This window comes from Balaenoptera borealis (genome assembly GCF_965194805.1).
Source record: "Balaenoptera borealis genome assembly, chromosome: 21".
In the NCBI taxonomy this organism is placed as follows: domain Eukaryota; kingdom Metazoa; phylum Chordata; class Mammalia; order Artiodactyla; family Balaenopteridae; genus Balaenoptera; species Balaenoptera borealis.
Window position 1 is genome coordinate 19,396,748 of NC_138880.1, and position 15,466 is coordinate 19,412,213.

The window sequence follows — 15,466 nt, forward strand, 5'->3', positions numbered from 1 at the left end:
TAAAGTGTGAGAAACACTGCTCTAGACTAGTGGTTCTTAAAGTATGGTCTCCAGACCAACTGCATCAATATTACCTGGGAACCTGTTAAAAATGTAAATTTTTAGGTCTCACCCCAGACCCACACATCAGAAACTGTGGGGCTGTAGCCCAGCAATGCGTTTCACCAAGACTTCCAGGTTCTAACTGGTGACAGCTGCTTCCATGATTGTAACCACATTCCCAACGATGACTGCTACATGTGAGGGTGGTGACATTGACAACTGCTGGGTAGGAGCAAATAAAACCTCAGAAATGTCTTTAAGAACCTACAGGATTTGTATCTGTGTGGCTCTGTAAACTTATATGTGCCACTCTCCCAATTGGTCACTCAGCTCCAGCCGCAAAGCTCTTTCTCACCTTAGGGACTCCAGACTCACTGTTTCCTCTTCCTTTAAGGCTCTTATTCTCCTCTTAGCCTTATCCTTTAAGAAATGTCAACTCTTTAGAGAAGCCTCTGACTCACCCTATCTAAATTTATTCTCTTTTTTTTTTCTGTGTCTGAACCTTGTTTTTCTCATAGAGCACGTCACAATTCACAGTTACGGTGTTCGTTAGTTTCCCCTACTAGACATTAAGCTCCATGAAGCAGGACCCACCTCTGTCTTGATCACCATATTTTCCTTAGTGCCTAACAGTATCTTCTGTATAGTAGGCTTAATGACTGTTTATTGAAATAATGACAAAATAGCAGCTATAACGGAAAAGATAGCACACTCAGGTAGATGGAGCTTTACTATTATTAATGGTGGTACTAAAGACGCATTCTTTCTGTGATCATAGTGGGTGAAAAGAAATGGGCTTTGCCAGACTAAGTCAAGAAGATAAGTAAGCATAAATGGCTTATAATGTCCAATAATTTTCACCATTAGAAGTTCTCTAAATATCAAGCTTTTCTCTAGGAACTCAGAATTTTGTCACTTTAAAAATATGTTGTATAAGTAGAATAACTCCACCTGAAAAGGAATGAAACCAAAACATAAAAATTAAAATGTTTAATTCCCTTTTTGAATGTGTGTTGAATTCAATACAAATTGATACAGCATTTTTCTAGGCCAAAGAAACCAATGTTACATTTAGAAGGCAATTGACTGCAAAAAAATATAATCTATGCTATACTTTATTTTTAAAAAGAAATTCAAGATCTTATTCTATGTTTAATGTGTAGCAATAATGATGTCTTCTTTACAGCCCAAGACATCACAACAAAGTAATGGCACGATAAAGAAATTTTTGTTGTTTTTTTCTCTTGTATTATCTTCATATACTAGTAAAAAATAAACTCTTTAATAAATAAATATATATAATAAATACTTGCAAACTGAAAATGTATAAATAGGTCCATCCTTTTTAAAAAAATGTTCCATCTTGGTGTGGCATGTTTCATAGTCCATGTTTCATCCAAATTTTTTACATAAAATGCCGTATCCTGCAAAATCCTACAAGGTTCTCAAAATTTATGTAGCAATGATCTTGGCCAACTATGTCAATACATCTCTTCAACATGAAGTATCTATTTTTAATGTAACTTTTAAAGTAAACATACTCCAGAGAGGTGAGGCACCAGCAGCAAACTAGGTGGGGTTCCCATTACCCACAGTTTAACAGATTTTCAGCTTCAATCTACGAGTGAGGACAGAGCCAGTGTACCCGAGGGAACTTAATCCACTTGTAAAGAGAGATCTTGATCTACTTCAAGTCAAGATACTTTTTGTTTGTTTGTTCTCAATGTTCTTTCCAAATTCAGTCTCCCAGTGGAAAATAGACTCCATAACATTCTGAATGTCTTCCTGGGTTATTATTTTATGATGAGAACTGTAATAAGAAAGAATAGTTGTAGTTTGGTTCTTCAGTAAAGACACTATCACCCTTCAACTGTACATTAGTAGGTCCTTGTACAGTTCAGGAACTCTTTCTGGATCCACTGGTCTAGGCAGGAAATGTGTAAATTTCTGGTGTCTTTTGGATCTGGCACCATCTCTTGGAGTTCCGTCTTTGTTAAGTGCCACAAAATACCTACGGCCAGTGTCTCCATGTTTATATATGTTGGATGAATAGGTATTATACCAGTTCTCTTCAAATTGCTCCCTAAAGATGCATTCAGAAGTCAGTTTCTCCTAAAAGAGAGAAGATAACTGCCATTGAAAAAGATATCTTTAAGAGAATTTCCTTAGAAAAGTCTCAACTCTCTATTTCTTTGCCTATAACTATATCCTTGTCAAAGAAGGAGAAAGGGTAAATTGTTTTTGCTTTGTTCTGTTTTAGTTCTCATGTTATCTGGAATTCTTTCTCCCAGGTGACTCCATCCAGCAGTTTAGTTTACAGAACTTTAAGTTAAATATCAATTCTCAATTTTATTTTCAAACAATAAATATTCTAAACTTGCCCATGCTCCATTTGACCTCCCTACCATCACCATCACTGCCAAATAGGCCTGTAGTTTATCTTGTTCCATCATTAGATGCCAAAGTTCTACACAGCAAATCTCCACTACCACCTTGAAACGTTTCAAGACCTTGCTAACATTCAAATTCCTAACTCAAGATCATCACTCCAAGTCATATATCTTCCCTTTATGAATTTATTGTTTGATGATATAATCCCCACAATTAACTTATATCTGGATATTACTATTAGGTAAATGTAGTAAAAGCCCAGTGATTTCTTGTCTTTTCAAGATGGACTGTATATTATCCCAAGGGGTAGACTACAGTTGCTTTTTTAATCTGACACATACATGAAGAAGGAAGATTATGTGCAGGTTTTTCTCTTTCAATTGTAATTCTACTCTTAGGATATTACACAATGCATTATTTCTCTTTCTTCTGAGCTGACAGAAAGCCCGGAAAGGGCAAGTGTTGCCCTTAAAAGGACAGATATTAAGTGGAGTACCATTTACTGAAATATGATAACCGATTTTCCTCAGTGTATATTGAGATTCTAACTGTATATTGTGGTCTCAATTGAGATTTTAAGAAAAAAGAAGGTACCAGATGTGTCATCTGCTAAATCATAAAAGTAAATTATCTTTGGAAACAGCTACAGAGACTTCGACTTTAAGAAGGGATTTCACATGAGAGAATGGGTGGGAGTGGCCCACATTTACACTTTAACAATTTTCTTACAATTATATAGCAACTGCAAACAAATAAAAAATGATACAGTGAAAGAGAAAGATCTACATAGTACTGCAGGTTGAGTTTTATATTATCCTGTTGCTCTAATTCTTGTGTTGTTTTTGCTGCTTTGTCATTAAAAGAAAAAAAAAGGACAGGAAAGAAAAGAAAAAAGAAAATTAAAAAAAACCTTACACTGATGAAGTGTTAACTTGAAAAGTTTACGGTAAGTTCCATATTTAAAACATTTATAGTAGACCTACAAATGTGTGCACTTATCCCCAGTGATAAGTTAAAAACTGCCCAATGCAACTCTGAGTAAGAGCATGGCTACTGTAATTATCAAGACTGCAGATATGGTCCAACTAGTGTGGTTGCCATTTTCTGTTATTGCTTAAGGTATCCTAAGATTTCATTCATTCATTTCCTATATTGCAAAGGTCAGCAAGTCAGTGATGTATACCTATCTACGAAGGTAATAATAGGTAGAGAAAATTTATATTAAATGAATGTAAAGATGAAAAGAAACTAAAATGGCAAGAAGAAAACGTTCTCATTTTTCTGTCTCTGGTCCCAGGATAATGGACAGAAAAAAACTAGTGAGCTAAAAACAATAAAGGTTTAGGGTTTAAGAAATGAAAGTGAGGGGACTTCCCTGGTGGCACAGTGGTTAAGAATCCGCCTGCCAAGGCAGGGGACATTGGTTCGATCCCTGGTCCAGGAAGATCCCACATGCCGTGGAGCAACTAAGCCCATGTGCCACAGCTACTGAGCCTGCGCTCTAGAGCCCGCGAGCCACAACTATTGAGCCCACGAGCCCACGCACCACAACGAAGAGTGGCCCCTGCTCACGGCAACTAGAGAAAGCCCACACGCAGCAACAAAGACCCAATGCAGCCAAACAAACAAACAAAAAAAGAAATGAAAGTGAGTTGCTATACTACTGCCCAGGTGTATGGAAATTTATCAGGATCTAGATTTTTAACTTCTACTTAAGTATGTTATTTATGTATTTCTTCTGATATGCATAATCGGTAGCTATTTTACTTATAAAATGGATAGCCATTATTTAATGAATTACAATAATTTTTTAAAACATACGTACTGATCCATAGAGTTCTCCTTTGTCATTCATTCCAAGGTAAAGACCACTGTCCACACCTCTAATACTGACCAGTCCCACTGCCACACTGATGAATTCCAGGATACCTGAATTTATAAACAAAATAATGATTTGCATTTATTAAAGAACATACGACTAATGAAAATCTTCCAAAGAGCAGTAGAGCAAATTGCTAAATATAATGATGTATGTGGAAGTCCTTTGTAAACTGAAAAGTGATGTACAGTTGTCATTATGATGAGCCTCCTAATTTACAGATGAATAAAACTAAAAAAAACAAAAATTGTTCATCATGATAAAATGTTAAGGGTGTAAAACCTTAAACAGACTGACCTGGGTTTGAATCCAGTTCAGTAACTTACTGATTAGTCTATGTAAGTCATTTGTCTTCTTTGAACTTCAATTTCCTCATACGCAAAATGGTGAAATGCTTCCTTACAGGAGAGTGGTAAAGACTAACACATTTAGGCATCCAATGAATGGAAGCTATTATTACCATAAAATTAGTACATAATAGAGGTGTTCATAATTCTCCTCCTTGATTCTATTAACTACAACCATGTTCTATTAATAGTTTTGCTTTGTTTTTGCTTACTATGAATCAAGTAAATTTTTTTCTAGCAGCAGCCAGTATACCTTATATGGGTGTATTAGTATTTTGTAGTTTATAAAGGGCTTCTACTTTTATCAATACTTTCTATCTGGTCCTCAAAAACAACCTCCTAAGATAAGCATAGAAGATATTATTATCCCATTTTACATATAAAGAAACTGAGACTTGCTTAAAGACATGATATTTGTAATTAATAGGACAGATACTTGAACTCACATCTTCTGAGCCCTAATCCAATGTTTGTACTTCAAAATAGTGCTTCTTGAGGACAAGACAGTAGTTTCAAAATTTACAGATTGTATAATATGCTGTTTCCTGTCCCACGATCCTTAAAAATAAATTTTATGGTTCAAAGAAGTAAAAGGACTTTATAATTCATGAAATGTAATAGCCAAATACCAAGAATTTAGCATGCAAGTATATTTTGCTTTCAATAACTTTCCAGAATTATTTTCATTTATCTATAGGTAAATTAGTACCGAAAACTCTCCACTCAATACTCTTCATACACCATAGTTAAACAAAAACAACAACAACAAAAAAACCTAAATGCTTCCCTCTGCATCATTCTTTTTCTCTGCACACACTAACCTTTGGACTAATGTCTTTGTCTTGTTCTTCCCTTTAGATTCTTTCCTGAAAAAGTATATAGACATACTTTCTATGCTTGGAACTGCCTTCCTCAATAGCTTTCTACCTTCACCCCTTCATTCCCTCTTAAGCTCTACAAACAGTATAAATGTGTACCATTTAGCCTGACTCTTGATCTTAAGTCATTTCTTGATTTATTATACGAGTTCTTGTTTGGACACGTGACGTTCCCAAGGCCGAAGGAAAGTACAAAATCTGGCTATTCGCATATATGGAGGTCTCTATTCTGTCCAGATCCTAATTCACTCTTCGGCAGAACATGGATGCTTAAGCTCTAAACATAGATTCTTAAGAGCTCAAATGAGCTCTTGCAAACTATTAGGATATCATGTAGAGCACTAGAGCTAACAAGGATCTTACAGCAACAATATCGTACTGCTAAATTGCCTGTAAGTGGCTTGAAAGAGTCCCTGTCCCTGTATGAGAGCCTAAGGCAGAGAGGAGGTAAGATATAGTAGGAAGACTACTACCTCATAGGATAGCCATTATAATGACTGATATAGAGGTGGGAAGTAAAGGAAAATTAAATGTACTGCCAAGCTCATTAGTGAGTGATTCCTGTTAGAAACAAAAATATAGGCCCAAAACATGATTGGTAGAAGAAGATACATTAGTGGAATTTCATCCAGGATATACTTACAAATGTATAATTACTTGAAGTTGTAATGAATGTTACATTCAAACTGAGAAGTGTACTGCAGTTCACTTGTAACTTAATTCTCTTTAAGTATCTGATTTACGTTAAGATGCTCTTGTCTTTCAAAGAACAGGAACTGATTAACTGATTAGACTGTATAATAGAACTAGTTTTCAAGTACAATACAAGAGTCATTTCCATATAAATCAATTATAAAACAGATCTTATAAGTATCCATTTTTCTTGCAAAACTAAATTGTAAACCACTTACACTTTAATTCTCATCTTAAAATAATGCTGTTATTTTGTCAAAAAATATGTAATTGTACAAAGAGAAGAAATTACATATATTCTTAGAATAATTATATTCAATAGCTTCAACTTCATTAAACGACATCCAAAGCCTCGTATACATATAACAAGGTTGAAATAATTTTGCAGTGGCTCATAGGGGCTGATGGGAAAAAGGTTATGTGTTTTTCATGTTCCTCTTAAAGATTTTAGCCACACTTTTAAATTCTGATCCTTTTTTCTCCACAAGGAGAAATAGTATACCACACAGTAATTTGTAATCATTTGATTCTTAAATGAGATTTGACAAGTCTTTCTTATTTATAATATGAGGTGGCAACTAAGCTAATTCCTTAACAAAGAGTAGACATGAAAAGCTTTCCTTAAGAGGTAATCACAGATTTTAGATAGATTTTCTAATGCCTAGTGTCCCATAAAAAGACTTGGAGGTACTTTGTCTTTTGGGTATCATTTTCAAAGCCAGCCTTTTTTAAAATCATAATAAACAGGTGAGTCAACCCACAATGCAACCACATCAGACAAATCTATGGAGAATAGGGGAGAATAAAAGAAAAGCCTTTAAAGGAATATGTTTGATCTCAGGCTAAACTTTTTTTTTTTTTTAAGTAATGATTCCAGGTTTATGTATTAGGTAAAATCTTCCTACTGTACTACTGTGCAGGAAAACTCTATTATAAATACAGAGCTAACTCAGATAGGAAATTTTTTAAACCTTACTGGGACCTTTTCGTTTACATTCTATTGATGTGGTTTTGAAATTTTAAAACACAGTATTCTGAATTTTTTATTTAATCATAGCCAAATTAGTATAAATTATCAAAAATGTTATTTACTTTAACATCTCAAATAGCACATGTTAAGCATTTTCAAAATTCTTACTTTGATGACACAGAAATGAAATTTTAGAGAGAAAAATAATTTCATAGTTAATAATTGAAGCACTAAAAAGAGAAGGCAAATATAGAGAGAAGCTTATACTATTACACATGTTGTATATATACTTTCTTCTCACCTGCAGTTATAAATTATGATGTTTTAGCTACCACAGGCCACTAGGATGCACTCTAATTCATCCTAGAGGTTGCTACTCCTTTAAGCTACCATGCTAATCTGGGTTATCTTTCCTTTGTGTAACAGTAAATATTTTGTTCTGATAGATACCCTTGCACCATAGAGTGGCTTAAACCATCACAAACATCAGTCCAAGTCATATTTTTCCAATTACTAAATAAGTATACAAAATTTTAGCCAAAAAAAATTCTACTAAGATGGTCATTCTGATATGCAACATTTATTAAGGAATGAAATAAAATACCAGTTTAATGAATGTTATCAAGTCTATAAATATTTACTAATCTCTTCCCGTAGAGTCAGTCTTATAAAGAGACACAAAGTGGAAGAAGCAACTCTTGACATTGGAGAGATTACGGTTGAATTATAAGGGTCTTAAAAGTAGAATTTCCAAGCTTATGCTATGTATCCCGGTGAGGGGGTGGGGAGATGTCTGAATATTACCTAAGCTTAACTTCTACCTGCTCTACTTATAGGCATTATCACATTTGCGTTCATTTCTAAATCTTTCTGGTAGCTGGAGGGTTTTTCTGTAACGCAGTAATTCTTACAGGCAAGGGAACTGAGCCACCTGGTGTCACAAAGTTCTTTAGACTTAGAATCTCAGCCTCCTCAATTTAGAAACTACTTTCGGAAAGTGACCCCAAGGTGGGCCACTAGGTCATGACACTCTGGACCCATAGTCAATGGGAATTTGGAAGAGATCAGTGGAAGCTGCAAACATGTGGGTTTTAAAAAGTTAATTTTCTAAGCCTTTAAGTGCTACCAAATGACCACCACATGCTCATTTCTACATCTAGAGTTACAAATGCCCCGCAAACTGAGATTTACACTTCCCCAAAGTTTTAATGAGGACTACAAGTCAAAAAAAAAGAAAGCCAAATAAGAACAGGGGTGAGGATAAGAGAGGGCCCTTCAGAGAAGAGATTCTCAAAGAATTCCAGTGCTTAGGAAAGAAAAGGAAAACTGACACTATGTTAGGCCCTTTCACATTGCTGCTGACAGGTAGATGGTATCTTTAAAATGAAATACACTGATTCTCTCTAATGAAGTCCCAAGTTTGATGATCAAAATCCTTTGAGAGGGCTAGCCAGTTAACTCTAATATGATGAAAACTTCCACAGCGGAGGAAAGATTCTGGGCTGTTAGAACAGGAGAGCATCTTGAGAGAATCACCTGATTTAACCTCATCATTGTACAGACAAGAAAACTAAGGCTCAGACCGGTGAGGGCACATGTTGGTCACACAGCTAGTTAGGGGGTGATTAACAATCGAGACCTTATGGTTTCCCAATCTAGTGTCTTAACAATCTGCCTTAACAATCCTTCGGGGTTTTTTGTTTTTGTTTCTTTCTTTTAAGCCCTTCTGCTCCCAGGCACTGTTGGAGGTATTCTGAAATACGTCCCTTTGTGTTCCCACCCATATCTTCTTTCGCTTCCCCACTTCCTCTTACCTAAGGTCAATACCAAGATCTTTGCTTTCAGATTTCACAATTTCTATAGAGGATCTTGGCTGAAGGACTGGGCATGCTCAGTAGCCGGATAAGCTTTTTTTTTTTTCCCCTCACCAAACTTTAAGAGCGCTGAGAACTGCAGGCAGGTGGGCCTGACAGTAGCGATGGTGCCCACGGCAAGTTAATCTGTTACCTTTTCAGGTGAACATTTATGGTTCTCTAGGTAGACACGTAAACGCTCGCATCCTGTGTTAGAGCTACCCTTTGAGCAGTAGCCATGGAAAGCTCATCAACTGCACAGCTGCAGGGCACGTTTAAAGAAGCGGAAGGCTTCCGCTTGTTAACTTTTGTTAAGGGCAAATATGAGAGGAAGTAGGAGAAAATAATAGGGATTTTGAAAACAAAAACAAAAACACTGCCCGCGAGGTAAGGAGTGCGGGAAGGATGTGGCTCCGGTTCCAGGGCTCGGTGTCCCAGGCAGCGGGAAGGGCAGGGCAGCCAGGTGCGGGCGGGGCGCCCCCCTTTCTCCTCCCGCCCTCAGCGTCTGCAGCAGCCCGGCAACCGCGGCGGCCCGCGGGCGGGGAACGTCCTCCGGTGCCTACGCCGGCCGTCCAGCAGCCCCGGCCAGCACCTCGCACTGGAAGGGTTCCGGGGGCTCCCGGCGGCCCCGCGCAGCCCCGACTCCCTCCGCGGACGAGGAGGGAGACGCAAGAGGGGGAGCAGGGGAGCGCGGGAGGCGGGGTGCCGGTACGTACCGAAGAGGCTGTGGTCCTGCCTGGTGCCCTGCACGCTGCCGTCGGGCAGGATCTGCAGGTGGAAGCCGGTGCGGCAGTAGAGCTGCCGGCGGCGCAGGATGCCGTGCAGGTGCGCCAGCTCCGCGGCCCCGGGCCCGCCGCGGGCGCCCAGCTCCGCCGCGCCCCGGCGCTCGCCCAGCAGAGGCGGCCGCTCCCCGGCAGGAGGCAGCAGGAAGTGCGAGCCCACCTGCTGGCCCAAGCCCTCCAGGCCGCCCAGGAAGCCCCCGACCTCGGCTAAGGGAGCCATGGGGCGGCCGGAGGGAGAGGCGGAGGATCCGGAAAACAAAAGACCCCCCCCCCCCAATAAAAAAACGGAGCAGGGATGGGGAGGTGAATGGAGAAAAATTAGAGCCAAACAAGCGCCAAAAAGCTAAGGCCCGGTTAGTCCCGTGAGGTCGCTGGATGAACTTTGCACTGGAGGCAGGGAGGCTTTCACTGTCTTGGAGCGATCTTCTCTCCTGGGGTCGGTGGGAGCCGGTTGCTGGCTTTGCAGAAACATCTATAGCTGCCGCTGCCAACACTGGGGCTGGGCCTGGGGCTCCGACTCCGCAAACGGATCAGATCAGAGTCCTGTGTACATACACACAGTATATATGCTGGTCCTCTTGACATATGCTAATCAAGTCCTTTCATGCTCGCTGGGGAGGTTCTGTTTGAAATCTTAAACCGGCCTCCTCTCACGTTTTTGCTCTTCGGAAGTGACCAGAAGGGGCCCTTGACGGCTCTCTATCCATGCAGTCGCGAAAATCATTCCCGCACTTGGCCAAAGCTGGCCAGCAACTTCGGGGAGGCGCAGTCAAGGCCGCTCTTTGGGGTTGTCTTTGGAACAACCGTGATGCTGTTCGGCTGCGGCCGTGCGATTGCCTTTGATGTGAGCTCCTTTGCAGTGATAGATCGCTGCTAAAAGGAGCCCAGCTTGGCAGGTATATTGAAGAAGGGAAGGGGGGAAGGGAGGGAACTGGGAGCGGGGGCGGGGAGGAGGGGATGGGTAAGAGGAGGAAAAGGAGAGAAGAGGAGAATTGGACTCCTTGGGAGCTGCTGGGAGCCTACAGTGGACAGGTGCAAAGAAAGGTAAGAGAGGGAGAAGGAAAAAGGGCGTTACCTGAGGCTTAGACCTGCCCAGACACACATGAAAGGAAAATCAAAGCTTTGACAGTTTAACTCACTAATTTTAAAACACTAATAAAATGTACAAGCATTACTCTTTTCTTTTATCATTTAGATGGGGGATTTTCTTTACATAATCAAGGTTAGGTTAGGAACACCCCCTCCCCCTTCCCGGGTTCTCTTTAATGTTTATCTTTACTCAGCACAAGATACAACCAAGATTGCCTTATATCTATCTGGAAATTTAAAGTTGTGTGCTAAGTTTGTGAACTTTCAATCAACTTCATATAATAACGTAATATAATAATGAATCTAGGGATTAAGAGTAAATCCAAGTAGGCTGAAAAGAGATGGTTTACATTCTTATATTTGCCACGAATAGAAAATGAATATCTGTAATAGTGTCATAAATGATGAGTGGGTTGGGAGCCATTATCCAATCTAAGAGCACTTGCCTGTTCTTAGTTGCATTTTCTTTAAGACTAGATTTTTGGGGTTGTTCACATTTGAATTATAAAAACAACTAAATGGAGAACGGTGTTGATTCTTGATGTGTTTTTGAGACACAAAAAGTCGCTGGTAAAATGTGGGACTGCCCATGCATATTTGTGAAATCAAAAGTCATTGAGGTGAAGGAGCTGGATACACATCCATTTAAAACTAAAAACTTTGGTTTTGTACCACTAGTTAAATTTAAGATCTTTAAGTTAAAATTTTTCAGTGGCAGAAGAGTTGAGAATCATTTGGCAGATTTTTATGCTTCCCCTGAGCAAAAAGTTCTAGGGAATCACTAAAGATTACTTTTTCAGTCCTGTTTCATGGTCTGTTTAACAAAGGCCTAAACTTGGGAGTGCAGATGGATGGGACTGCTTTATTTTATTTGCTCAGAAGGGATTTTTGCTAATTAATTGGCAGGTGCTTTAAAGTAGGTAAAGTTACACCTTTTCATCACTACGGTCCTAAGTACTGACCCTTGTGCAACCAAGTTATAAAAGAGTCCTTAAAGCAAGTGATTTACTGTTGATAGATATGAAATAAAACAAAAACACTGGCTAAAAATAATAAACAGATAAATCACTTTAGAAATGTACTCAGCTAAGTCTGTTTTAAAGGTTGTACCAGGTAAGTGTCATATTATTTCACCTTTCAAATAACAGCAATCTGTCTTGTGGTAGGACCCCCAAATCCACCATAATCAAGATTTCAAAGCACATCTGTGTAAACATTATCACATCAGTGGAAAACATCAACCAATGAGCTTTTACTTTGAACCAAATCTTCTTAATTGCAGCGTTAAATCAAAGAAAGTTAGATCAAAGTTGTGTGAATCTCATAGCGGGAAAACTAAAGTAGCCAGTACATACACTGATCACTTTTAAAGAAGATACTTAAATGTTTAAAACTAAGATCAAGTACCTTTTAATGAGCTTTGTTTCAAGGTCTAACTTCTGTACAATATATAATGCTGTTAATTATTCCGCAATGGGTATAAAGCATCGTCACTTGCTCCTAGAGGCGCTAGTTCAGCCTATAAAATATTTCCCCACACAAACAGTTTAAGTCCTGCTGTGTGATTCATATCTCTCAGTCTGTTTAAGTCTCTTGGGTTACATATATATGTATAGAAATATATGTGTGTGTGTTTATACATATATATACAAAATAGTAAAATACAGAGAAATTTTACCCATAGTCACCAAAGCCCCAAACTTTTAATAATAAAACTACTATCTCTGTACAACTTTAACATTTTCAAGTCCATTCCCTTACTTGATCACCACAATAATGCTATGAAATAGGCACAATCCACTTTATAAAGAAAAAAAAAAATGTCCTGGATTCTAGTTCAATGTTTAGTCCAGAGTCTTACATCCCAGGGAAATTTTCTCAAACTCTCTAAATGCCTCTGTTTCCTCTTTTGTAAATTAAGTACAATATAACTCCTGCCTAGTTCTCTATGCCAAGGGTTGCTATGAGACTTCAATGTAAAAATATCTAGGAAAGTGGTTTTAAAACTATAAAGTTTTCTATAATTGTAAAATGCTAGAAACCTTCAGTTGGTGGGAAAATTTTTGCTTTATAATTTAGCAAGTATAATTTGTTTGAAATACAAAATAAATCTTTTTTCCTCAAACCAAACCTTTACTATGTAAGTTTTGAATGGTGCTTAATGCCATTTTATAAAGGGCCAGAATAGAAACAAAAAGATAAGGATTTCTTTTGTTTGCACTAGTCACGTGACAGGAAAAGATAACACTAAAGATTTTTTTTGCACATGCTGTGATGATATCATGGGAAGTTAAATAATTTTGAAGAGTGTTTTACAAGAGTGCATTATTCAGCTTTTAAGTATACATTGCAATCTAATCAACTTTACCTATACTTCCTAGAGACCACACTTGCCTTGCTGTTATACAAATATGTGGTACAATTTCTACTTCCACAAAACGTAGTTACAGTTTTCCAGGCTATATAATTCCTATATAGATTTTCAGCAAGCATAGTGTTATGAATCTTTGTTTTTGCACATGAAAAGGGAGTTAATGCCTGTGGTTACTTCTACATGTGTATAACTTGAGAAAAAGATAAAAAGCTGATTTAAAAGTCATGACTTATACATTCAATAAAATAAAAGTACATTTGCCCAACATTATCTATTATTTGTAATTACAAATTATTGGCAGCAACATAAATTTCCACACATGGGAAACTGAATGAATAAATTATGTATACTCACACAATGGAGCATTACATAGCTGGAAAAAAAGAATGCGTTAGATCTCTATAAATTAGCATGGAGTATTTCCAGAAAATACTATTAGTTGAAAAGAGCAAAGTTTTAGCACGCTTTACACATAGCATGCTATCTTTTCTGTAAGAAAGCAAGAAAATAAGAAACTTCTATATATGCTATTTTTCCCCCCAAAATAAACACAGGATGGATAAATCAGAAACAAATGAAATTGGTTATGCTATTAATTGTTTACCTGAGTTGAATATGAATGGAGTATAAGAGATGGGAAATGACATGTCTTTGAGAACTTTTTATAGAGTTTGGACTTTTAGAGAAATGTTAACGTTCTAAATCTTTTTAAGTCAAATAAATAAGAATGGGGGGAGGGGGTGGAATAAAACCAAGAACAAATGAACCTAACTAAATTCAAGTGAATAACATAACCACACAGAAGGGAATGATAATATTTTTTTAAAAACTAAGTAACTTTCAAATACAGTTCTTTTACTGTATAATCAAGGTCTAAAGATAAAAATATACATAGATACTGAATTTAAGTTACAAAGATTATTTTTCTCAGTGTGTGGGGTTAGACTAGTGTATTATAAGTTTGATGAAGGAGAGGCTATTTACATAGTCTCAAATATCCCCTCACAAATGGTTTCTTGATCACAAAAAGAAAATAATAACTTCATAGTGGATTAATCTAGTAAATACTATCTTAACCACATAATGAAAGTAAACATCAATAATGGGACAAACCAACAGCATATACCTCTTGACACTCTAGGAAGGATATGATGTCACTTATTTGATGTCACTGTCAAAAATGCATCCTGAATCTAGTCATGAAGAGACATCAGCTAAACCCCAAATAAGAGACAGTCTACAAAACAACTGGCCTATATGCCTCTAAAATGTCAAAATCAGGAAAGACAAAGAAAGGTTGAGGAACTGTTGCAGATTAAAGGAAACTAAAGAGACATGAAACCTAAATGTGATGATGATCCTGATATGGAGCCTGAACCAGAAAAACAAACAAACAGAGACTTTATTGAAACAATGGGGAAATTTTAATATGGATAGTGAATTAATTAATAGTATTGTATCTATGTTAACTTTCCTAATTTTGACAATTTTACTGTGAATATATAAAGAAAAGTATTAGGAAATACAAAATAAAACTTTATGGATAAAGAGACATGATGTCTGCAAAATTATTCAGGAAAAATGTATATATGACTATATACAGAAAAAGAAGGAATAGATGATAAAACAGGAGAGTGAAATGTTAACTGAAAAGAGTGAGTATAGGGTATGTGGAGTTCTTTGTAGTCTTGTAAGTTTTCTGTAAGAATGAAATTATATCAAAATTAGAGTTTTTAGGGTAAATTTTGGAAGTTCACAACTTAAATATTAGAAACACTTTAGTTATAGGAGAGAATATCTAAATTCAACAACTATTACGTAAAGTAATCGAGATAAATCAGAATTCCTGAATTTGAACTATTTGCACAGAAGGGCCTCAGTCTGCACAAAATCTCAAACCTTGACCAGAACAGGTTGGATATTTTCTGTGGATAGTATTAAACACACGTGAAAAAAGGAATTTTTTTTTTAATTTTATTAATTTTTTTTTTTTTTTTGGCTGTGTTGGGTCTTTGTTTCTGTGCGAGGGCTTTCTCTAGTTGTGGCAAGCGGGGGCCACTCTTCATCGCGGTGCACGGGCCTCTCACTGTCGTGGCCTCTCTTGTTGCGGAGCACAGGCTCCAGAAACGCAGGCTCAATAGTTGTGGCTCACGGGCCCAGCTGCTCCG

General features: G+C 37.6%; 1 protein-coding gene across 1 annotated transcript; it reads right to left on the reverse strand.

Moving 5' to 3' along the window:
- Nucleotides 1-1,535: 1,535 nt before the first annotated feature.
- FGF20 (fibroblast growth factor 20) lies at nucleotides 1,536-15,256 on the reverse strand. The gene is made up of 3 exons (XM_082374817.1): nucleotides 9,770-15,256; nucleotides 4,259-4,362; nucleotides 1,536-2,154 (listed from the first exon to the last, which is right to left on the reverse strand). The coding sequence occupies exons 1-3, from the start codon at nucleotides 10,053-10,055 to the stop codon at nucleotides 1,909-1,911; spliced, it is 636 nt and encodes a 211-aa protein (XP_082230943.1). The 5' UTR covers nucleotides 10,056-15,256; the 3' UTR covers nucleotides 1,536-1,908.
- Between the last annotated feature and the right edge of the window lie 210 nt (nucleotides 15,257-15,466).